Source organism: Callorhinchus milii, unplaced genomic scaffold, assembly GCF_018977255.1.
Source record: "Callorhinchus milii isolate IMCB2004 unplaced genomic scaffold, IMCB_Cmil_1.0 Scaffold7, whole genome shotgun sequence".
NCBI classification, from domain to species: Eukaryota; Metazoa; Chordata; class Chondrichthyes; order Chimaeriformes; family Callorhinchidae; genus Callorhinchus; species Callorhinchus milii.
This window is the reverse complement of record NW_024704748.1, coordinates 23,217,874-23,244,705: the sequence shown is the minus strand read 5'-3', so window position 1 is coordinate 23,244,705 and position 26,832 is coordinate 23,217,874. Positions and strand designations below refer to the sequence as shown.

Here is a 26,832-nt window from a genome sequence, read left to right as displayed (position 1 = left end):
CAGCGGATAGAATTGTTATCTAAGCTTGGAGAGCATAGCACGCAATGTTCTGCCTTTAAAGCCATGAAACTTATTTTAGGGTCAGCTGGGTGTCTGACGCATGCTGAAACCCATCGCCATGCTTGAAAGTATCCAAACCAAGCTGAGATTTCCATGCATCCCACCTACACATGGAAATCCCAGAGATAGATTATTGTAATGGAATGCACACTCTCTCCTTGGAGAGCCGCATCTTGGTTACCTAATTCTGGAAAGTATTAGGGGCAGGTTGACAAAAGTCAAGGCTTGGGGATCCCAGCGTGTGTGTTGGGATACTGCTGGAGTTCATCCAGCTAAAAAAAAAGTGTAGCTTGACATTGATATCACTGTTGACAAGTTTTCCCGCTGCTAGTCCAGCTAGGACCACCCGCCCCCTTAGGGCTTTGGCTTGCAGAGTTAACATTAGTTGAGTGGGATGACTCCCGGCCCCCAGTGACTGCTTTGTCCTTCTAGGTCCTGCCAATGAGCCAGGCTGCATGCACACAACACACAGGAAGTGATGTCAGTGGTGATCTGATGAACCAGAAGTTACTTTTTTTTTTGCTTCTCACTTATATTGCTTCTCACTTCTTTCCCTTAATCCCTTTATCCACAAGAAATCTTTCAATCTCAGTCTTGAATGTTGCCACCTGAGACAAATTTTGGTAAGAATAACTGCTTTTGAATGCAAACACGGCACACAACGTTGCATAAACGGCCATCACAAGCGTTGCTTGTTGCTCCAAAACTGTAGCCAGGATCTGGTGTTACAATAAACAGCCAATAAGTGAATGGAGCACCAAGTTAGACTGGGAGCTCAAATTCTGACGTAAACCTAACGAATAGACTCACAACCTTCAGACTCACAACCAAGAACATAAGAATTAGGAGCAGGAGTAGGCCATTCGGCCCCTCTAGCCTGCCCCGCCATTCAATAAGATCATGGCTGATCTATTCTAACTCCACCTACCCGCCTTATCCCCATATCCCTTAATCCCTTTATCCACAAGAAATCTTTCAATCTCAGTCTTGAATGTTGCCACCTGAGACAAATTAAAAGGTATATTGTTCAGGTGTCATTTCTTAATTCTAATACATAAGGTATGTAGAATTGAAACCGCATGCTTGTGACTTAGCCTTGCGTTCTTGAATAACACAATGCATTTCAAAAAGTAGTTAACATTGACTAGGTGTTTATGGGTGACTATATTTTATGTATCTTATAAAAGCTTGCAATAGAACCTCATTAAACAGAGTTAATGTCAAGAAATCAATTGACTCAAATAATTAAGAGACACATTCTATTTTTCATTGGAATGCAATGCCACAAAAGATCGTGGAAGCCAATTGTATTCTGTGTGGCAGCTCAGAAGCTTACTGCTTCATTGTTCACAAGAGATATTCTCCTGCAAGTAATTCCAAGGCAAGATCAATGTTCTTTTGACAGTGTCTACTATAATAATTCAGTGGTAGACTTTATTTTCTTCCAAAAGAAAAGTTAATACCTTGTTCCTACTAAGTCATCCCTGAGGCGATGCAATCATTTTGGTTGAAGCTTTATTACTGGAATTGGCTCCAATAAAAATTGAACAATTTGGGTATCCTTCAAGTCAAATATCACAGTGAGAGCACTGGTGCCAGAACTTGCATCTACTTCCATACAAATCAGTGTGCGTGACATTGTAGTTCATCATCCAACAGGATCTGCCATTATGAATGCCACATTCTAGTGGGTAGTACTGCAGGTGCACACCAGTGCCCAAGTCAATGCACTTCTGTTGTCAAATTAATCGTGATCTCGTGAACATTATCTCAATACATATTGCTCAGCATCTTGAAGTCCTGGTCGACGTAATGTCTGAAGATAGCCACCTGCTAAAGCCAATGAGTCATATTAGAGTCATGTATGGTGGAATAGAGTAAAGCGCACACAGTTTTAAAATGCATCTGTCTTGAGACTCATACCAAAACTTAACAAGCAGGTGACAGGTCTTTCAAGTGGTTGTCTGACCAAATCTTGCCATAGGTAGTGTGACAATTGAAGCTTATTTTCAAGATATCCCACCATGCCCTTCAAAGTTTTTCATTCCTCACTCCCTCAAACTCCCAATATGTTTTCAATCATAAGCGCGATACTTGTAGTCCACTATTAGTACCTCCTTGTACACCATGACTCCTTGGATTCTACCAAATAGCCATTTGTTGATTCAGTTTAGTACACTGCAATCTATTTCATAGACCTTAGCTTTATGCAGCAGTCTATTTTGTGGCAAGCACCTTTCCAAAATCCAGATAAATGCCATCTGCCATCTCACTCTTATTCACTTGGTTGGTAATGTCCTCAGACAAATCCGATGCATTTATTAAGCACAACTTTCCGCTTCTAAAGCCAGTCAGCAAACCATTACAGGTGCTAAGAGGAAAAGATTTGCATTTTGATGCTATGATATGTGTTCACCTTCAATCAAATTCATTATCCTCAAAAATGCAGTAAACATCTTCAACCAAGTTCTATTAAATAGATAATTGTCACATTGCGTGTTTCTGGCCAGTAGTAGAAAATTATTGCATCTTTTGTTTAATGAAAGACAAAGTAAAAATCTTATATTTTCTTAAAATGTATAACTACAATGCGACATCAGGCTCATCTTGCTTAATTTTATGTAGAATTTGAACCATTACATTCTTGCGGCTTAAAGACTCTATTTCTGAAGTTTTGGAATTTCTTTCAAGAGTTAGCTAACTACAAGAAATATATATTCAAGTCACTTTTCACATAATATTGTTATCCTATATTTTTTCCATATGAATTCTACAGTGTATTACACACTTAAAAAAAAGCTGGAAAGGTCACCGACTTATTGTATAGCCCAAGGAAATTGTCACTTAAATTAAATGGATAGACAAGTGTGTGCTGCACCGCTATTAACCTATTGAGAACCTTTAACACAAAAGGTCATTCTGCTTGGTTCTTCATAACTACTGTTTAAAATCTGAAATACAAAATCTTATCAGATAGTAAATACAGAATAAAATGAGGGCAGAGAAATTCTAGAATAGTGGCTCATAGAAGGCAAGAAAAATAGTGCAAAGGTATTCAGTTGAGAGCTGGCCGTAATTAAGTGGGTCCCAGTCGAATTTGCTATTTAGACAGACGGATGCAAAACTATTTGAGTGCACATTTGAATTTTCAGAATTGTTCTTGCCTGTCTGTTTTTGTTTTTCATGCATTGTTAACAATGAAGCCTACCCTGAGTCCAACATTAAGAAGCTAGAGTTATATAGCACCTTTTACTTTGGGGGGAACGCCTCAAGGTTCTTTGCTCAGCTACTGAGAGCCCGAGCTGGGAGGGAGGGGAGAAGGTGACAGAGTGTAGGGCAGAATGGCTGAAAGATTGCCCACCAGTGGATTGAGGGGAGGACATGAAGCAAGCTGGGTTGGTTTCTCTGAGTGAAGGGAGTAGTTAGAGTCGTTGAATTGTTAAGAGATCACAGAGATACTAGCATGGCAAGGCTGTGGATCCGTTTCAACACGAGGACCAGGAACTTGAATACGATCCATTGGGGGATGTGGAACCAAGTATAAAATAATTTAAATTATTTGTATTAGTATTACTCTTGGCTGTACATCATTACAATAGTCTTTTACATTTTGTGCATTAGTACAATTTTCAGAGTATGATTCACCACACTGCTAAATGTACCCTCATTAGTCAAGCACCTCTTTGTGAGTCATATGTGAATGACCACGGCATTTACTATTACAAATTAGACTGAGACTTTCAGTAGTCACAGAACTCATCTTGGGCAATAAGCATTTGTCATCATAAAATGCAGACGGCTTTTGAATTGACTTAATGACTAATTGTGGTTCCGTTAAAGTAATTTACTCTGCAAATTAATTTGAAACAGAAATTTGTCTGCCATCAAATAATTTACAGTCTACAGTGCAGTGGTATTGAATTTTTATTAGAGAACGTAAAGTTTATCTTGCTGAAATTTTACGTGATGGGGCAGAATATTAAAAGGGCACGAAACACAGACATTAACTTGCAATTTGCAAGAGAGAAAAGGTTGCTGAGGTATCTTATCATTTGTTTTAATTATACTTCCCTGAGTTGTCAGTTTTTTAAAAAAAAGTTTAATATTTGGTGAACTTTAAAGATTGGTTGTTAAAACTCCCAATGTATTACAATACAATACTGTAGCATGTACTTCCTGTTACTGTTTGTTTTATGTATTCGTATCCTTGTGGTCTGGTAGTTTCTTTAGTGGTTGTAAAGTGCTGGTTTTACAACCAATACAGGATGAAAAATTGGTTGCCTTTGGGGGTTGATAATAATTCAGCAAAATGTACGCAGGTCAATCTTATAAGCTTAATGCATCATGTTAGTCAAATATGCTTTTTGTTTCACTATTGTTTTATTGTTTACTAACAGAAGAAAAACAGTTAGCAGCCTGCCACAGGAAAAAAAACATTTGGAACCAAATTTATCATAATCTTGCTCCATTTCCAGTACCTGACGTGCTGTCTTGCAGAACTGATTGTTACGTGCTGTGTGTTGGAGTTGGAAAGCCAAGGGAGTAGCCACATGGTGTATAAGAGACAACATTATGATCTGGAGACTATTTAACGCTCCAGTTGACCTGAAACAAAGTGTCAGACCTCATTGCACTAGCGGCGTATATTATCTTATTCCCCTAATACCCAGGGGCAGTGAAATGATTTATAATCCATTAGATCTTATTCTGCAGAAATGAATTATGGTAGCTGCATGATAGAGAATTAATTTAAAATGTGAATTATATACACAAGCACTGTCAGTTCTTTAACAGGGAGACTTTTGCACAACAAATTATTACTTTTAGCTCTTTTTAATTACATTTATTTGACTAGCTACAAAATACAGCTATGGCAAATGTGACATTATGATCTAATTATGTGACCTGTAAAGTAACAGGACATTTAATCGCATCATCAGAAGCAAGTCATTTTGCATCATGACAAATGTCAAGACAAATGCTTTACCCAGAGTCAAAATCACCTGTTGGGGTTCTTCATTATTGGTGGGAGGAAATATTCCCGCAAATGTCATATTAAGACCTCGAAATAACCTCACATTATCCTAGCAAATAATACATTCAATGTTTTAATTGAAGGCCTTTGCAAACAAATAGAATGCTTAAAGTTGTAAATTAAAATAGTTTGCCCCACTTAATTAACAAGTTTTTGATGAAGGAAATGTGTTTGTGCCGCAAGTTGTTTGTATATTGATATTACTCTCCTCATGTTTATTTTGGAGGAAGGGAGAGGATCTCCTTGGACAAAAGCTAATTCCAATCTAATATGCAAGGCAACGGAATGTAGAAATCAAGTCTGCTCGCTTTGCTGGAGTGGTCTACAGTAATCCAGGGCACTGCTGATGACAGACCAGTTAACACAGCTCATTCTTAATTGAAGGGATATATCAGTCACTGGGAGGCGGTATTCTTTCCACTTGGCCCTTGTTAACCCTGCAAGCCAAAGCCCTAATGGGTAGAGTGATGGTAGCAAGACAAGGAGCAGGAAGCTTGCAAAAGACAAGCTATACGGCAGTAACAAGCTGCACGGTTTCAGCTTGTGTATTGGTATCCTCAACTATGCTACTGTAATAGACTTAAATACTAATGTATTACATATTTATAATGGACTCAAACATAATACCACTGTTTTCGGTTGTGAATGCCAGGAAGCTCAATATCATCTTTTTGTTAATATACATGCACTGCAATCCAGAATGTTGTTAGGATGTAGTGTCTTTGCATAAAAAAAAGGCCTAGCCAAAAATCAACAGTAATCCTGCTCCCTGTGCACATATCTTGATAATATTTTGTTCATTATATTTCACTATAAATCATAAGTGCAGCTGGAAAAATTTCAGACTATTTTACACAAACTCATGATTTTTACAACATTAGTAGAATTGCTCTTTCCATGTACCCCTTTTCTTTCTTGTTCTCGTGGTCATTTGCAAGTCTGTTATCCTCTGCAAAAAAGATGCCTTTTTGGATTTTTAAGCNTTTTTTCATTTTGTATGGGAAGAGTGTTTCTATTAACATTTTTAAATTATTATTAAAATTCAAGTTGAAGTATTTTTTTCCCCATTGCTGGCCTCTAGTGTTGATTTCTGACTGTCATGTAATAATAATAATAATAATAATCCTTGCATTTGATATAGCGCCTTATCATGTCTTCTAGACGTCTATAGAGTCTATCTGGGCTTTAAGAAAAGGACAAAGAAACGCGGTCCAGATGTTTCATGATATTACTGAGGCTGAAAAGATTAATATGACTGAAAAACAAGTTGGGGAGAAAGGCATAATGTCTTCCTGTAAAGGTCATGCACCATTGCTTGGGGACGAAGCTCCCAATGATGGATTGAGTTTAAGTTCCTGCTGCAACATGTGATTGCTATTTTACCATACGAATGTGTAAATGTGCTTTTTAAAACCAAATCCTTTGATATTCAGAACTCCCCAGCTAACTCAGCATTAGGATGAAGTGGAGAGCAGTGAAAGTAATTCCTGGTCTGAATACAAAGATGGATTGGTGCCATGCAATCAGAAATCTAAACCTGTACAACAATATTTTAATGTGAACAAACTCTCATTGTCAGATTGTGCGTGTGTGTCTGCGTCTGTGTGTGTGAACACAGACCGTTTATTTTTGAAAAAGTCTATAAAATATGAAATACTTCTATTCATTCGAGCCGTTAGCAACTAAAGCACTGACTAGTAAACCAGCTATGTTATTATTTGGGCAAAGCAATACATTATTAGATTAAAAACTCATATAATTAGTGACAAATTAGTTAGCTCTATTGAAAAGCAACTCAGCTTGAGGATGTAAAAGTTGATAAAATGGAAAATATCTTGTTGGAAAGCAGGGGAGGGGGCAGGAGGAGGGTTAGTATTCTAGATCACAAGAGTAGTTTAGATGAAGAAGGTCCTTTGGCTTATTTGATCAAGCTATTTCTTGATTGAATCTAACGTTTTGACCTCAACTGTCCTTCCTAGAACCCTGTTTCAACTGCTGATTACTGTGGGTGTAAAGAAATATGTTCTGGGTTTTTTACTGTTCACGATACAGATATTCTGAAAGATTTGGAGGAGAATACTTATTACATATTGTAATGTTTGCTGATGATATCAAGCTGTATGTTTCAAGTCACTAATATAATGTTGATAAATTGCATTCAAGATTAACCAGACCAATTAAACAGATGAGCTAAAGGGTGGCAGATGGTTTTAATGTAGATAAATGTAAGGTAATTTACGGGAAGACAACATTCATGCATTGAAGGGATGGCCAATGGTAAAGTTTGAGATGTCTTTGGAGGGAAACGGTTTAGTTGTTTAGTATTTAGAGAAAAGATATACACATATGTCAGAGCAATAACTATTGTTATAAACTCATGAAAAAAGGTCATTGGCATGTTGGCTCATTGATAATCATCTTGAAAATACATCCATACCCAGTTATCAGAGTACTCTCTTGTACTGTCATGGAATCTTACAGGCATTACTGTTGAGACAAAAATAACTGAATCACAACTTTTTTGTTGAATTGTGTTGTACTCTAACACACGAGTCTTGATGATTTCCAATGTTCAACAATTTTACAGAAGATGTGATAGAATAAGAATGTTTTGATAGCAGTAAAATCGTGTTTGACGCTTGAAAGATTGATTCAGTTTGTGTTTGGAAATCCATTGCCAGATTTTGACAGAAAGCTTGTACTTTCATAAGGCTTCAACTTATTTTCTGTTCCCTACAACAGATTCAACTATTCTGCCCTCCTTGTCCCCAGTTTTATCAATAGCTGTGCCACTCTTCTATAAAGATACTATTTTTCTCTTGAAGATCTTGGTTTTCTAACAGGCTACTTCGTAATGTTCACTGAGCTGTTAAAAAAAAGCCAAAGGTATAACCTTCATCAAACGCTAAATGATCCATTGTACGGAACTGAGCCCTTTATACTTAAAAGTGTTTACAGTGTGATTGATTGAAATTGAATCTTCACAGGTTTCCCAGCCAAGTTGATAGAAATGGTTTCACAGAATAAACCTCTAAAGGCCCTGCAAGATCTTGCTTCATAATGTGAGCTGTCTCAGTTTTCTTGAGATATTATTTTGACTCGTTTTAGTTGGATCATTGCTGGTTATTCCATTTTGAATCTATTCATCAAAATTGGCCCTGATTTTGGGAGTGGGATGGGTGGGGGAATTAAATTGTCATGCATTTGTCTATGAGAAAACATTTAGGATAGCAATGAACAAATAATGCTTTTTCTGTTTACAGGTGCAAATAGTTTATAATTGAATAATACTCCTGAAGATAATCCGGGACCATAACTCGATTAATAAGTAAAATAATAAAGCTTGCATTTGATATAACACCATATCATGTTGTCAAATTATCTCAGTGCTTTACAGGATTTTGACAATGAGCCAGGCTGGCCGGAGTGTCGAGAGTACTACTAACTGAACCAGGCTGACATTATGTTAATAAAACCATTAAAATGTTCAATTTTTTTTATTGGTTACTATCAGCTGTTAAAGAGTTTTTGTTTAACTTCTAGAGTCTTCCTGCGAGCAATAAATCAGTATGCAGATGTGCTGAATAAGATGTTTCTTGATCAAACAAACTTTGAGTTGCAGGTAAGAGCATAGAAACTAATGCATTGAACCTTTTCACCATGAAATTCATTTGGAACTACAAAATTAGATCCTATGTTTACTGGTCGGTGTTCTATAAAAGAGCAAATTTAGAAACAATGCTTCAGTTGTGAGGTGCTCTTTATGTGGTACTTCAAAGGAAGAATATGTTTTCATCTTGAAAGATTGGGTAGAGAAAGTAAAGCACAAATTAAATTGAATCTTTAGTACCACATTGTCCTACAAAGTGAGATTAAGTCATTTTGGATTAGTTTTATTATCTCAGATGTACTTTAATAGCTTCTTAAGTAATAACTGTACAATAAATGATGTATAGAGGTTTAATAGCAGTAGTTAACTTGAGAAACGGTAGAACAGATTTTATTTTTGGAAATGTATCCATGGTTAGGGAGACCGAAAATTATATCTGAGTGGGATAAAAAAAGACAGCTAATCAAACTGAAACATTTTGCTGAACTGTCTTTAATTTAGTAAGGCAGATGAGATTATGTTAAGATGATATAATGGATATGATTTTCAATGTTCAAAGATGATACATCATGTAGGTTATGGAAACTTGAGTTTCTACATGCAGTAGATTGTAGGAGAAATGGAGGAGTGAATGGGTGCACAGAATTGAGGCCATAGAAAATAAGTAATTAGAGTGAAAGGTCTGATGAACTTTGATTTCAGTACAGTGCAGATTCAAGCAGTAGAAAACATCTCAGCCTTGAGTGACAATCAAACTCATAACCACAAATCCACATTATGTTGATAATCCAAATACCGTGAAAACTGATATTCTCTTGAAATATCACTAACTTTTTAATCTTAAGGGCATACTTGGCTTATAGAAAATGCCTCATCTGTACCTACCTACCTACCTACCTACCTACTTACTTACCTACCTACCTACCTACCTACTTACTTACCATGTTTATATCCTGCTTACTTCATTCTGGAAAGATACAGGTTGGAAAAAGCCAAGGCTTCCCCCATCCCCATTGCTGTTGAAAAACATAATTTAATGTTCTGTCCCTGGAGTAACAAAATACCATGCTCCTCCATACTGCTGTAAACACTGATTTACTTTTTTAATAACTTTCGCAGACTGGAGGTTATGAAACTTATTCCCATTAATCAGATTCTGAAAATATGCATAACATTTCTGTATGTAGCTGAACCAAGGTTCTGTTTTTGAATAGAAGTGTTTGAATCTTGAATTGTTTAGCACTATACTGTGATGTACCAAAAAAATGAATTTTGGCGGCTTGTTTGGCAAAAAGACAATTGAAATATAGGGATTTCAGTCTACAACGTCTTAAAAAGTAATTAGAATTATTGTAGTACTTTCTTTTGGAACATTCATAAGATTAATGGAATCTTTCTTGATGTGTTCTTTCAGACTTAGATCTTTGCAAGCTCCCCTATTCTTTAATGAGATAAATTTGATTACCTTTCCTACACAATATGTTAAGTTGTTGATTAAATAAAAAGAGACGGTAGTTGAAAGCATTTCAGAAACTTGGGTATAGAAGTAGTTACTTTCATTTGTTCAGTTTTTACTTACAAATATCAAATCCTGTCAATGGTGGGGTGGGTGGGGGTGGGGAGAGGGGAATGGGATAATTTCTGGGACCTTAAATAAACTAGTGATTTGGGCACTATGGCAATCTTACTACACACCCTGATTTGATGCATTCCCTGTTTTGGAACGTGATGTTGATTAATTTTCTAATGTAGTTGGTCGGGTAACGATCTTCTATCGAAACCTAGAAATACAATATCAATTTTCATTTTAAAAAGACCCTTTATCTGGGGAAGATGTCTCAAAGTGCTTAAAAATACTGGCTGGGCACCTGAGCAGAAGTAGAAGCTTAGAGGTGCCAGGGAGGAGAAAGATGATCGAAAGCACCATCCACCGATGTAGGTCTTGAATGAGGTGAAGGAGGGAGCGAGTAAGGTAGACTGGGGGCAGAAAGGCTGAAAGTCCGTCCACCGATGGTAGGGCATTGGGGACATGAAGCAGGCAGGTGCTCGCAGAGTGAAGGCAGAAGCATGAGAGACATTGGAAACACATCATCAATCTACATTAGTGTAAAGATGTTCAGTTGCCTTTCACCTGAAATTCTGTGAAAACGTTTTAAGACATCTAACATTCTGAGGTCTACTTTGATTGAATCAACTCTAGTTTGTGCCCAATCCTGGCCTTACAATACAACTGATCCTTCACAGCAAATAACAGTAATTGTCTTCAACATCTTTTCTTGTTACATGATGTCTGAAGGCAACTGAAGCTCAGCATTTGGACCCAGTGTGACTGATGAATCAGCTCCAACGTGATCATGGCTTAATTGTTCACAGCACAAGAGATATTTCAAATTCAATTTAGTACAGAGAGTTTTGCTGCCCTTCCCACTCATATAATACTCAAATGTAACCAATGAATGCTTGCTCTTAAAAATGAGTTGTATTGAGTGACTTGAAAAGCAACAAAGATTTGAGAGGATTTTGTTATTGCTTATGATTTATATGAAAAGCTGATGTTCTTTGAATTTGAAAATAACATTTACAGCATTCAAGTTTTCCTGAATAGTTGAAACCAAGAATGAACATTGAATTGAATTTAATACAGAATGTTTTTCACATTTACATGTGAGCAATGTATGTGGCATTTTGTCTAGTTTTGTCTAGTTGATGATTTCAAGATTTTATAGGTGAGATGGATGTAAAACCAGTTGACATTCTTGCATGATCTGTTTCCTTATCAAAACTGTTTTAGTAAAAATAGCCCTACTAAATGCGTGGCAGAAACAGTCAGTACCACATAATAACTTATGTGTGTTACATATGGATTTTACAGGAGATGAATGCCATTTTATTTGTGCAATAAATGACGACATATAGAGATTTTGCACCACATTAAATTGCAGTTCCTTCAATGCCATCATTAATTATATTACCTTCAAATACTGCTTTCTTTGCTGTAATGGAAAAAAGTTTTTAATCTACAAGGTTTGAGATAACGGAAATTCTCTATTAAAAGCCACTTGTGATTATATGGAAACTCATACACAGAGTGAAGATAGATAAGCTTTGCAATGATGTCACAAAGAAATGGTTAAAACATGATAAATAGAATACTGTTTGACAGATGGTAAACCACAAACTATTTCTAATCAGTTGATAACTGTTTGTGATTCCTTTTTCCATTGTCTAATTTTCAGTTGTGGAACAATTACTTTCACTTGGCTGTTGCGTTTCTAACACAAGAATCACTACAGGTGGAAAATTTCTCCAGTGCAAAACGTGCCAAAATAATTAACAAGTAAGTGGATGACCCAAATGAATAAATATTTTTGAAACAATAGTCTCAATGGTAAACGTTTCCGTTACTCTATGATTTGGATGGACAACTGGTGCCTCTCCTTCCTGTTTCTATCACCGTACTTTAATCCCTATACAGTAAAACACGATTATTATGCACTTTGGGTTGACCCGAGGTCGCTGAAAATGAGATTAGTTTGTGGATCTTTGACATTCTTACGTAAAAATCTGACATTGCGACATCCAAATTTGTCACCTCATTTCAAATTCTGTTGTTGGGCTTCCAAACGCATCATTGCAACATTGGGATTTGAAGCATGACAAGACAATCTCAAGTATATAGTTGGAACTTTCTGAGCAGTTTAACATGACTGGTCAAGTGATTGGCAACAGTACACTACAGAAACACTGACTCTTGATTTTTCCCCAGGTATGAGGCAGGTTGGAATTTTGCATACCCCCATCTACGACCTTCTAACCAGGTTTTGTTGCAAATTCTATGGTTACAGTGAAATTTCAAAAAATCTTACCACTGCACATTTAAATGGTTGCTGCTTTTCCAAGATAAATATAGGGTTTGAAACTAGTGGGTTTTTTTACACTGTGGCTCAGTTTATGTTGAAAATCTTTATTTTGGCAGATAAAAGCATGGCCTAGCTCCAGAAGACTAAAATCCAATAGACTTAGTTCAGGCTTGGCTATCCATCCTAGTAATTTGCCTCCTTGCAGTATCTCCCTTCAAGGATCAATTCCTATTTTTAATTGAAAAAACATCCTTTTCTATGCATATTTCACGTTATTATAATATATTATTCTCTTCAATTAGTTTCTCATTTTTATAGCAGATGAATTCCACTACTGCACTACATGCCGATAAAATGTTCTACCCAAACGAGCATTACATTTTGTTTCGTTGCTTTGTCAATTTGGACCAATGCTCAGTGTTTTGATTTTATCATTTCAGTGAAATCTGTCAAAAGAGCAATAAACTCTTGTTACTTTCAGGCTCAGATAATACCATCTCTATGTGTTAGTATATGTCTGTAAACAGAAAGCCCGATGAGAAGACTGTTGAAATGATCAATTTCAATATAACATGAAATCTAATAAACATTCATTACTGTTGAAGATAGAACTTTGTTTGGCAGCTTTGTTAGTCTTCCCGGTTTGTTATTTTATTCCTCTCTGTAAAGGACATTCTCACCTTTCCCTCTCTCCTCTTCTGAGAATGATGACTAATACTGGGATATTATTCCTCAGATGTAGTCAACTCGACATTCTTCACTGAGTGTTGGTAGCTATTTGTCCACAAGGGTATTGCATTTAAGCTGGAGCCAGATCTGACTTGTATCCATACAAATACAGTGCTCCCCACTATGTGTCTAACCCCCTACCAACCTGCCTTCTCCCTCTGCTCAGCAGGCTCTGGCCTGCTTCACACCCCCCGCCTTGCCCGCCCCACCATTGGAGGGTGAGCCTTCAGCCACTCTGCCTCCACCCTCTGGAACTCCATACCACAGTCCCTCTGCCTCGCCCCCTCCCTTGCTTCCTTCAAGACCCGTCTCAAGACCCTCCTCTTCAACTGTGTCTTCGATCACCCTCGTTTCCCCCTGCCCTCCACCTTCCCCGATCCCAACCCCCAGCTCGGATGCGAAACACTGACGTCCTCCCAATGTGAAAGGCGCTTTACAAATGTAATTTTGTTGTTTTCCTCTCAGACCAATTTAGTGTCGCTACTACTGCCCTGACAGAGCTTGGGGCCAGAACACATGATGCATTTCCCCCGTTAGCTAATGGGAAAAGCCTAACCTTTTGTCCTATGTATATTGTTTCTAGAGATCCTATTACAAATGCTGTACAATATTTTCCAGCATTTTTTACTTGATTATACTGAAAAATTGTTTTTGAATTTATTATTTTTTCTAATTCACTTTCAGCTCAGAAATCTTTTGTACTATAAATATTGATACAATTCTAGCTGTGAATAGAGCTATTTACAGTATGCTCTTAGAAGGAGGACAAATAGCATGTTACATAATAATAATAATTATGATAATCATCATTGCATCTGATATAATAGCTTATCATGTCATCAAAATATTATAAAGCACATCACTGTGAAGTGTACTGACTGTGTTTTTGTTGGTGAACACAGCAGTCAATGTGTGGGTAGTAATGTTCCACAAAAAGCCATAAAGTGAATGAGAATTGTTTTTAAATCGTGCCACGAAATCGTCAACAACCACCTGAATAGGCAGATGAGACTGAAGTTAACATTTCTGGTACCCGATTTGAAGCAATTTGAAGCGCTCCTCCCGATGTGAAAGGCGCTATATAAATGCAAATTGTATTACGTTGTATCTTACACAAAGGACCCCAGCACTGCACTGGGTTGACAGCTTAGATTACAATCTCAAAGTTTCTGATGTGGGTCTTGAGCTCACAACCTCCGACTCTAAGGCAACAATATGAGAGCATTATACAACTTCATTTCATTACATAGTGCATTTATCACCTCAATTTTGTATTTGCTACAGCTGTTTTAAATAGACTTTGCTGAATGTGCGACTCCTTTCCTCCACCAAGCACTATTGCAAAATTCACTCTTTTTCCAAGCAAGAGCTGAAACAGCACATGCCTGTCTGCATTCTGTAGTGATGAGTCTTTGGATTCAACTTTGAAGATGAATGCCACTCCGATTGTGCATTATCCTCGTGGGTCTATTTTCCAATTTCAGAAAACACACATTCATTTTCATAACTATAGCATCTCTCCATTATTGCATCGAGCTGCTTCTTAAATGAGTCCAGTGTTGTAGCCTCAAACATGCCAGCTGTTGGTTAGCCTGTAGTTAAATATATTCTTCAAGGTAGTGTCCTGAAGTTCCTTTCATAAATTTCAAATTTAGAGATGTTCAGAATGTGTTGCGTCAACCGTAACCTGGTAATTTTAGTGGGGTTTTTATTGAATTTTAACTACGGTATTTAGATAACTCTCACATCGACTGTTTTGTAATGTTATTGAAGCATCTGGTAATGTGACCAGCTCTTTCATAGCATTAAACTCCAATGTCAGTGTGATAAGCTGCATCTGTGATACTTTAATATCAATGGCCCTGATGTTATTTATGCATGAATCCTACTTCACACCCCACATTGCTTGACTGAAGGATGGAATATCACTTTGCTCCCAGCATTATTAACACAGCATTAAGGTGTTTGTACATGTCTGAAAATTATACCTAACATTAGGATTTGTCAAGATCCGATGACAAGTCAATCAATTCCAATTGACGTAATTAACTGGTTTATCAGCCTTGATATTACATTTTCAGGAACACTTTTATGATGTACATTATGACACTGTTAACAAGTGATTAACTGAACTACATCAAGCTCAGAACATACAATAATAAAACATTAAACAAATACACCCACTATCCTTTTATGAATACATTGATTAACGTATGAGAAATATTCTTTTTGAGAATTTCTTTAAATTTTCAACTATGAGCTTCTACACTATACTGGATGTTAAGAGAACAGGCGGTATTATATGCTCTTAAGTATAGGGGGATCCACTCAGCTGCCTCTGCCATTCCGCCTACCACCCCCTCCCCATCTCACCCTCATATCACGGTCCCTACTTATCCCTCCAAATCTTCAAACCTGTCTCCCACTCCTCTCTCACCACCACTATAACCCACATGAAAACAACCACCTGCTCCCTCAACCCCATCCCTACCCCTCTCCTTACCTCTCAGCTCCATCTCCTTGCCCCTCTACTCACAGAAATCATGAACCTCTCCCTGTCCACTGGCACCATTCCCACCCTTTAAAAACAGCCGCATCGCTCCAATCCTTAAAGAACCCTCCCTGGACCCATCTCTGCTCTCAAATCACTACCCCAACTCCACCCTCTCTTTCATTTCCAAGGTCCTGGAACGAGTCATCGCTTCTCAGCTTCGCTCTTTCCTCTCCCGCCACTCCCCTCATGAACTCCTTCAATCAGGTTTCCAAGCTGCCCACAGCACAGAAACAGCTTTGGTCAAAGTGACAAATGGCATTTTGTCCATTCGTGACCTGGACTCCCTCTGACTCCTCGTCCTCCTTGACCTCTGTTGCCTTCGATACTGTTGACCGCTCTATCCTCCTCCACCGAAAGTCCATCCGGTAGTCCTTCCACCCTGCCCCCTCCCTTGCCTCCTTCAAGACTCATCTCAGAACCCTCCTCTTCAACTGTACTTTTGAATACCCTCCTTTCCCCCTGCCCTCCACCCTCCCAAATCCCGACCCCCAGCTCGGGTCCGAAACAGTGATTATATTTCCAGCACCTTGGGACATCCTTCCGACATGAAAGATGCTATACAAATGTAATTGGCCGTTTCAACTAGAAATTACTTTAATTATCCGAAATTACATTGGAGCAACTTTCGTAAAATCAGCTCACAGAGCAAACCTCGTTTAAAATAAAATTTATTTCCGAACACCGTCTTCCATTTTTAATTGCATTTGCTCTTTAAATTTAACGTTTTCTAAATATATTCTGTACCTTCAGTGTCTTAATGTTCGCTCACCTACAAACACACCATCACTACACTTAATAGTAAATCCTGTGGAATGTTTTGAGAATTCTCGATGACGTGATACAATGCAATTTGCATTTATATAGTGCCTCACACATCAGGAGGACATCTCAAAGTGCTTAAATGAGGCAGCTATATCAATTGTAAAGATTATTATTAATAATAGCTCTGTTTTTAAATGAGCCCAAGGATGCCAAGTTAATTTTGTACTTTGTTTTAATTGAAGATACGGTGACATGAGACGACAAATTGGATTTGAGATCCGAGATATGTGGTATAACCTTGGTGAGTCACGTCTTCTCCCTTTATTGGCTGAATTGTAAGATGTTTAATTGACGCAGTCTGCAAAATAAGCACCAACATTTACTTTGTCCTTGTCAGGCTAACAATGATAAACACAGCGTCTTGTACAACTGAATAAATTACACAAAACTGCATAACTGCATTTTTTCTTAAAAGATTTCTTACTTAATTTCAAAGGAACGTTTATTCCATTTGTTGATTTTAAGAAAGAAAAAAACTTTTTTGTCAGTATTTTCATTTGGGATTTCTATTCAACTGGGCTGTTCATGTATTGCTTTTGAACCGGGTTATTGAAGAATTGCTTTCTATCCATTACACTACGCACTGTAACTAAGAAAAGAGGGAACTGCTTCTGACACTTTACAGAGCTTCATGACGTTAGTATTACAGATGATTTATAGGCCAGTGTATCCAGCAGTGGACATCTGAAGTATCAGTCTAGCAGCTGCAATATTTGTCAACTAAACCTTAAGCATGTCAATATAGAAAAGGTAAGGAAGCCATTATCATTGTTAGTAAGCTTTGGAAATTCATTTTATGACTAAACACATGTCTAAAATTGTTATTTTATTGGTTTTAATTCAATCTCTTTTCTGTGATGTAAAAACAGTCAACTAATAAGCTTCAATTCACTTTTATTTTAATCTATGAGCACTTTTCTCTTCTTTGTCTTTACAGGCCAACACAAAATCAAATTTATCCCAGAAATGGTGGGTCCAATCTTGGAAATGACGCTTATTCCAGAAACTGAGCTCAGAAAAGCAACGATTGCCATCTTCTTTGACATGATGCAGTGTGAATTTCACTCGACAAGATATTTTCATAAGGTAAGTTAATTCAGGAACATGTTGAACATGTTTAAGGGCTCTGAGATGCTACCCTGCATGAAGGGCGCTATATAAGTGCAAGTTGTTGTTGTAGTTGAAATTCATATACAGGAGGGGAACCCCATTATAACACAGGAGCCTGGCTCCAATATCTCAGACACTGCTTTTTTTAAAAAAAAGTCAATGTCTGGGTCATCAATCATTACCAATGTCCCTTCTTGCACACATACATCATGCAGAAAGTGAGGCAAGTGGTGTTTCCTGTGCATATCCCACTTGTGCAGCAGGCAGAAAGTGATGTCCGTGGTGCTATCTTCATATCATCAAGGAAATGATATCGGTAGTAAGCTGACGACTTGGAACAGGAAGCTAATTGGTCCATATGAACAGCAGCAAGAAGTGGGAACTCATTTCCAATAACCGCAGGTCCACAGGGCGCCCACATTAAAGGCATATTCGCACCCCAGCGAGGTGCGTAATAACATCAATAGAACTTTACAAACAGCAAATGAGTATTTACTCCACAGGAAAAAATATTTTTACCTGTCCAAATAGTTCCAGTAGTTTATGCAATCTAAATGCACATAAATAGTGTTGAAAGTTATCTGTATTGATATTTCACACTACCAACCAAATCTTGTTCTATGTAAGTGAAAATAATTACTCGGTGGCCTGCTCCAGTGATTTAAAAATAGCTGTCAGCCAGTGGAAGCAAGATTCAGATGCTAGTCATATTTCACATGGAGCACGCAATCTTTTGTAGCAACATGAATTTCACAATAGCCCAGAATAACAACAACAACAACCACAACAACTTGGGTTTATATAGCGCCCTCCACGCCGGATGGCATCTCAGAGTGCTTTACAGTAACGGATCCCGGGGCCGAGCCAGGGGGAGGGGGAGGAAGGTGACCAAAGGAGTGGTCGAAAAGAAAGGTCTTCAGCAGAGACCTGAAAATAGGAAGAGAGGGGGGAAGTGAGTGAGGAAGGCAGTTCCAGAGCCTTGGGGCGTAGTGGCTGAAGGCACGGCTGCCGAGGGTAGAGCAGAGGACTCGGGGGACAAGGAGGAGGCCAGACCCGGAGGAACGTTTTGAGGAGAGAGGAGGTCAGAGAGGTCGGGGGTGCAGAGGAGTGGAAGCATTTGAAGACATGGGTGAGGATCTTGAAGTCGATCCTCTCTGGGACAGTGCAGTCTGGCAAGGACTGGGGTAATCGGGGAGCGGAGTTTGGTGCGGGTGAGAATGTGGGCGGCAGAGTTTTGAATAATCTGGATTTTGTGGATGGGAGACGGGTGAGGAGGGCATTTGAATAGTCCAGCCGAGAGGTGACAAAGGCATGGACCAGGATTTCAGTGGCTTTCGAGAGATGTATTGACAGAGACGGGTGATGCGTCGGAGGTGGAAGAAAGCAGTGCTGGTGAGGGACCGGATGTGGAGGAGGAAGGATAATTGGGGGTCGAACCTGACTCCTAGGTTGTGTACGGGTTCGGAGAGTTTTAGGGGGAGGTCGGGAAGTTGGAGGAGGTGAAAACCGTGAGATTTTAGACGTTGACGAGAGCCAAACAGTATGGCTTCTGTCTTGTCAATGTTGGAAATTTGCGCTCATCCAGTAATTAACATCAGGGAATCTGGTTTATACGCCCTGCTCCTATTCACATTGGGACGAAGGAGAGGAAGAAATAATTCTTCATTCACTTATACAATGGTCATTTAAAATCTCTTGAACATCCTTGAATCTACAGCACCGGAACCATGGCATTTGGCCCAAATAATGCATGCTGGTGTTTGAGCCTCTTGAACCTTCACCCATCCTCATTGCCTTCTCCCTCATTTATGTATCAAGTTTGGTCCTAAATGTAATGATACTTTATGCTTCAAATATGACTTCTCCAAAGTGACTTTTAAATTCTGACTGAATTTAAGAAGTCTTCACAATTTTGCACAGTCTTCGAAGCGAAAATGGTCTTTCCACTACGACCAGGTAGAATTTCAGGCCTCTAGGAATTAGTGTTTTCCATCTGAATAATCTTTTTATTGTTGTTCCGAAAAGCATTATTTCCAGGTTATTTCAGGTCTGGAATTATTGAGGGGAAAATGCGCATTGAAAAATGACAAATAAATGCATCTGTCAGAAGTAAAGATTAACATGCTGTTTGAGATGCAGGAATCATACGTCCTTGAAGCATAACATCATTGATGACTGAACAGTGCTCCACACCAGTTATTTTTATCTCACACTCTTGGTCCATTGCCCATATCTCAGAGAAACGTGAACGTAAACAAAACTGTGACTGTGGCAGGTTGTCCAAGGTTGCATTCATCTACTGTGATGCTATCAGGAATGTGAGTTCTGTTGGCCACATTCCCAGTAGAACAGATTAGTGATGCAGTGGTTTAATAAAATAGTGTTGTGTTGGCTCTGGTATTTTGCTGTTGTATTCATTTTGCCACAATTGTGTTACTTAAAAAGTGTAAGCAAAATATAATGACCACTACCAACCAACCTGCCCACTCCCTCTGGTCTGCTCCATGTCTCCCGCCCGACCCACCCTACCATTGGTGGCCAGGTGTTAGAAATAAAGTTAGCTAACACCCGTTTGCAACCAGATATTAGACTGTTTTATTGATCGTTATTCCCCAGTTTCCCAATGGGTAGAATAAAGGCAGGTACAATCAATCGATTTTATAACGGAAAAATACTACCGTAGATGATTCACGCTCAGCACTGTGTCTTTACAGCATACAAACTCAGCACTGTGTCTTTTCAGCATACAAACTCAGCACTGTGTCTTTACACTTGTTGCTTCCGGCTTTCAATCTTCCATCTACCCGTACTTTGGAGACATCTGTCTTTTTCCTGTTCTTACTCTTATTTTATCCTTTGCACCCGAGCACACTATGCCCCCTAATCTATTTTGCAAGTTACCGACCTTATTTGGGTATTCACGTGGTCCTGCAACATGTTAGCCACAACTTCTTCCTTATCACTCATTCTTTCAGCCATTGTATTTACAGTAAAAGTCACAAAACCAACGTTCTTAACTTATTCCCAAATATGGTCTTTGACCCCTGGACAGCTTGGTTTTCGTACAACAACTGTTTTCGTCAGCAACTAGCATTGGTTTCAGCAAAAGCAGTGTAGCACAATCAGCTCAGCATTGCAACACAACCTTGTTTTTACTCCTAACAGACAATTTCAGCCATAACACAGGCTTTCAGCCTCTCTGCCCCCACAGTCCCTTGCCTCCTTCAAGGCCGGTTTCAGGACCCTTCTCTTCGATCGTGCCTTCAGTCGCCCTCCCCCTCTCTGCCTTCTCTCACAACCACCCCACCCCTCCCCCATGCTCGGATCCCTGACTGTCCAGCGCCTTGGGATGTCCTCCCTATGCGAAAGACGCTCTATAAATGTAATTTGTTGTTGTTGTTGTAATTAATGTAGCTAATGTTAGGAATTTTATGAGTTCATATTTTAAATAATTAATTAATTGAAAACTATGAATAATAATTGATCCTCCAGAGCTAGCAAAAAGTTACACAAAATTTGACAAGGTTTTCACACTACATCGTGTGCTGATAGCAAAGTCCTTATTGTCCCACAGTTGCCATTTTGAAATATTTTACCACTTAGTCAGTCAAGAATAATAGGTGATTTACTGTCACATGCTTCTCTTCACCAATTTATAAATCATTGAAGCTTCAACAATAAATGAACATTTTGCATTACGCTAATAGTTTGCTATAATGCTAATTATTCAAGGATTATTATTATTAACATTCCTGTTTAATTATAGTTTGAAAATGAGATCATCACCAAGCTGGATCATGAGGTGGAAGGAGGCAGAGGAGATGAACAGTACAAAGTGTTGTTCGAGAAGATGTAAGTGTCAATTGATGGAAAAAAATATATTCCATAACACAACAGTTATACTGTAACATACTTTATGGCTTTATGTGTGAATAATCTGCAGCATCCTAACATTGAGAGCTCTAAATTTGACCTCAATTTTTTTAATACATGCATGAAATTAATAATCTGTTTGCTACTCTATCCAGCCTTCTAGAACATTGTAGAAAGCACAAGTACCTTGCTAAGAATGGAGAAAACTTTGTCAAGCTGGTGGTTAGGCTTATGGAGAGGCTTTTGGATTACAGAACAATAATGCACGATGAAAACAAAGAAAACCGCATGAGTTGTACAGTGAATGTACTGGTAAGTGCTCACATCGATTTTTGTATTCCACAAAGGTGGTGAATTTCAAGACTGTGTGATGTGTGTTCTTACATCAGAGATGTGATTCTTTCCAGTGTCTGCTGTGTGGCTCGCACAAAGCAAGAATTCATGGGTGAAGGACAGAGGAGTGCAGAGGCTGAATTTCACTTTTGCTCTGAACAGCATTAAAACGTTTTTTTTAAAAAAGCTCACTGATAATTTATACACGCAAATAAGGCAGAAAAAAATCAGTTCTGGAAATTCTATTTTTTGATACCTTATCATTAACACCCTTTTCAGGTATTGATGAGGGTGTCGTATATTTTAATACTGCAATGTGCTAAATTTCTATTAGCGTAGAAAATGTTGCAATCAACCTTTCTACTGCCATTAAAATATGAGCTGATCATCAAGGAAGCCTAGCAAAGAGAAGCTGGAGGTGAAGGCTTCATAGAAATTTGGGTATTTTGAGCACAAATCAAAATGTTGTGAAATGATGTCAATGATTATTGGTGCCATTCAATTTTGAAAGCTATACAATTGTTTTTCTAACACCAGAACAGTTTCTTGTTCATTTCATAGAATTAATTAATTAAATGATGACTGTAAGCGTGGCTGAGAGAGTGGCTCATTAATTTTTATCAGACAACACATCATTGTAATAAAATTCCAGTTTAATAAAAATAGAAATCAGGTCAAACTGTGACAAATATTTGTGCATTGGATATATCCTACTTTGTTAGAGACATTAGTACAGATAATATATATCTCAATGAAAGGATGCACAATTCATCAGTTCTGTTCAGTGATATGTGAGGAACAGTAAACGCTAATAAAATATATAATGTAAATGGACACATGAAGCAGATGGTCTTATTAATTCTGGAGCATTGCCTGCAGAAGCTAAATAGTTTAAGAATGTCTGTGTCTGTCGCCTTATTGGTTCAGTTGTGTTATAGTTGTAAAATTTACAGTGAAACACTGACTATTAGGCAGCTAAAACAAGTTGCTAAAATAACAGAATTTGTTAAATGTTCACGAAATCTCTGAAATGAATTTAAATGTGAACCAAAGGAAATAGATGCCCAGATGTTCGAATGCGTCAGAAGCTCCAGTAGCTATTTAAGTTACTGTATATTGTCGAATAATTCTTTATTTCTGCTAAATAAAGAGCAGTAAATAATTTATGATTTAAGAATGTTAGTACTGACCACATTCATGTAAAGTGTATGTTTCTCTGCAGTTCTTGGTTTTAATTGTAATGAAAGTTCAAAACAAATTAATTTAATTTTTAAATGATTTTAAAGAGCGGATACATTTTAAACTCTCTGTACATGCACTTGTCTAGAAGCAGTAATGCAAGGTGTAGTGTGTTGTATGCACATCAATATGGTTTAATTGTTTCAGCTGTACCAAGGACAAACTTGCTGCTTGTTTTACAAAAATTGAAAGTCTTGTAGCAGTGTGCTCACCACCTCTCTGTTTACTTTTGCTTTCCAAAATTTAAAAATAATCTTGAGGTTGGATAATTGAAAAGAGTTGACTGTGCATTTTGCTCTTTGAAGTCATTTGAATTTTTGGGGTGCTTTTTAGGCAGAGAAACAGTGTAAGAGGTCAAGAAGCAAACCAACAGCTTCAAGGAGAGTGACTTGCAGATTACGATGGGAGTGCTTTACATTCTCAGACAATGTATTTGTGTCACAAAATTGTTGGTGGAAAAAATGCTTCCTTGTTTCTATTTCAGAACTTCTACAAAGAAATTGAGAGAGAGGAAATGTACATCAGGTATGTAAAGATTTGCAACACCCAGCAAAAGCTGTAAATTGAGTTGTGAAATGATTTATTTCCAGCATTCAGATGAGGGTTTGTTCATATATATTCTTCCTAGCTCCATCCGTTGTGACAATAGAAACCTTTTTCAATGGAGTCAATTCAAGACAATATAGTTTTTATACTAACAATGTCCTCCACATTTCTGAACCAAGGATATTTTCTCCCAATTTATGGAAGACAATGACAGAGTGTGCTTTCAAGTTTTTTTCCCACTATAAGTCCATATCATCGGATTGATAAATTTACCAGGAAAAGGAAATTGCTCTCTGAGTTATAGTAATAGGTGACATTTCCCTTCTATTCTAAGTTACTGAAGGAAACTAAACTTTCATTTTTTAATTGTCGGTAAATTTACCAATCATAAATTATAAGTGCAAATCTCCAGATGTGTATTTGGGTTATCAAGGTTAATTCATTTTCCCAATATTGTAATAATCACCCTTTAATATCTAGCTTCTAGTATTTTATTCACTCATTGATGACAATTGGTGCAGTATCCATCAAATACCACTACATTAAATGCAACTATGATGTAGTTAACCAGCTTTGCATACGTTTCAAAGGATAGTGTTTTCTAATCAAAACATTACCATTAAAGTAGTTTATGTGCCAGTATTTTTCTATTTTCATTGATCTATTAAAAAAGACACATCAGTTTCATTCTGCTTACAATCTTTTTTAAAATTTGTTTTTATCTGATACGTAATGATTGCTATTGAGAAAACTCCCATTTTATATTCAGTTCACATTTAAAATTGATGTTGCTTTCTTAGGTATCTGAACAAATTGTGTGATCTGCACAAAGAGTGTGATAACTACACTGAAGCAGCTTACACCTTGTTGCTTCATGCAAAACTCCTAAAGGTAATAAATACTTCCAACATGTTTTGTTAAGGTTGTAAAATTAGTTTGTTAAAATTATAATATTTGGGGAGTTTTATTACTAACTACATGAAGCTAAATTGGTGTACAGTGGAGCCTGCCATTTTGGATAATGAAACCTCAGTGAGGCATGGTAGTGGTGGCAGATTCCCATGTTAAAAGAAGAATGGGTGGCTTTGAGGTCATTAGGTCCCTGCAAACATCACTTTCTGCTTGCTGGACTTGCACAGTAAAGTCGGACGTGATGTTGGCAATGACTAACTAACACTGAAGCCAGCCATTTTAGCATGGAAATAACATGGAAGCTGGCCTGCTGGTGCGAAGGAAACTTTAGAGAGAGTTTTGTGAAGGGAAACTAAATTAATAGCTGGAATTAAGCACTTGAGTTATGAGTTGCCCGCAGAGACAAAAGATGCTAATACGATAGAAGAGAAGGCTCAGGGAGAGCTTCTACTGAGGTATTCACTTGTCACAAATGCTTCCAGTGGACTCATGTTCACAAGAGAATTAGTCTGATAGAAGATTTTTTTCCCACTGCTTTACATCCTCGCACTCAGTGATTTATTTCAGCCAGATAGACTGAATAGTAATTTTTGCATTCCTATATTCCACATAGGAAAATAGAAAGTGCTCTTTCCAATAAAAGGATAAGTCTTCATGGATTTTTCTTCCCTGGAGATAGAAAGCTCCTCTTGTGATGTGCAGCTGCATCTGGAAGCTCAGTTGAAAATGAACAGAAAATTTGCTCACTGGGGGCTGATGGTGAATTCAGACAAAGATCTTCAGTGAAATATTTCACCACTAGTGCAGCAGAGGCTGATATTAGTTATTTATTTAACATTAAAACCACTTAGAAATTGAGACATTGTCAAAGAAGACGTCAGCTCTCCTGCTGAAATAAATGGAGATGATAGTGACACAAATTTCACATGCACGCCTGGGCTCTTTAATGCTGTCATTCGTTTTCCAATGGGTTGGATGAAGTGAGACATGGTATAAATAGAGAAGCTGAGGTGTTTAATACGTTGCTCAACTTAAGAAAATAGTTTTGTAATGCATAGCAATGCTGACATTTTCCATCTGTCTATTGTTGGTGGCAAACTTGGTGCATTCAAAATAACAGAGACATTTCAAAATTCAGGACGGAGAAAAGTAAACAAAATGAGTAACATGGGAAAAATATAACATGGAAGACCCAGCTGGAGAGTTCTGCCCTGGAGAGGCAGCCAATTTATAGAGGAGAAAATGTGAGATGTATAAATATGATTGCAATGAATTAGTGTTAAATAGTTCATTTATTTGTGCTTCTACATGGCACACGGTGACTCATTTAACTATCAAAAGTGAATCACGACCTCCAGAGAATGGCCATTTCCAATATGAACTTGGTGGAAATAAACTGTTTTTAAATCTGCTTAAATCATTCTGAATAAATTTGCATTCATAGTCTCTCGTGACTCTGTAGAATTTAAATCACAATTCAAGATCATGGCATTCTTATGAAATGTCTCTCTTAATTCTGTTGATGTGCCTGAGGTCCCGAACTAATATTTTGTTCTGTTTATGCTGCATTTACTGATGTAGAAATCAAGAAATTAAACTTGTTGTATTCCTTTTTATCGATTTTTTCCATTAAATATCAAATAGTTAAATATCAAATTGATTTAGAGATAGATACATCATTTGCGAAAGGCACAACTATACATATATAATTCAAGTTTCTCATCATTTGCATTGTGAGAATTCTTCTGTTGATTACACTATTTCCTATGTAAGTACCATTGATCCTGTTGGCATTTAATATTCTTCCGACCCCAAGACATGCGGACCATGGTAGATTTGTTGGGCCGAATGGTCTATTTCTAAGCTGTAATGATACCATTCACAGATAATGTGAATTATCTAGCTGCAGGTACCTGATCGTCCTTAGTATTTTTGCAATTTACATTATACTGTACCATCTACTGTATTGGCTAACATTCTTTTGAGTTGCTAATGATAATTTTTTTTGTTTAAGTGGTCAGAGCAGCCCTGTGCTGCCCACCTCAATCAGAGAGATGGATACCAAGCACAGACCCAAGGACAGCTTAAAGAACAGATTTATCAGGAAATCATCCACTACTTTGATAAGGGGAAGGTAAAATCATTTTGT

The 26,832-nt window shown here is 37.7% G+C and overlaps 1 protein-coding gene across 4 annotated transcripts in view; it reads left to right on the top strand.

The window, feature by feature from the left end:
• Positions 1-26,832, top strand: part of dock1 (dedicator of cytokinesis 1) — a 237,010-nt gene that overhangs the window by 164,998 nt on the left and 45,180 nt on the right. For all 4 annotated transcript variants that reach the window (XM_042337074.1, XM_042337072.1, XM_042337073.1 and 1 more), the window contains 9 exons: positions 8,639-8,717; positions 11,942-12,042; positions 16,853-16,911; positions 17,608-17,756; positions 21,547-21,632; positions 21,809-21,965; positions 23,710-23,750; positions 24,572-24,662; positions 26,698-26,817. In XM_042337074.1, coding sequence (XP_042193008.1) covers positions 8,639-8,717; positions 11,942-12,042; positions 16,853-16,911; positions 17,608-17,756; positions 21,547-21,632; positions 21,809-21,965; positions 23,710-23,750; positions 24,572-24,662; positions 26,698-26,817 — 883 coding nt within the window. The remainder of the gene's footprint in view (positions 1-8,638; positions 8,718-11,941; positions 12,043-16,852; positions 16,912-17,607; positions 17,757-21,546; positions 21,633-21,808; positions 21,966-23,709; positions 23,751-24,571; positions 24,663-26,697; positions 26,818-26,832) is intronic.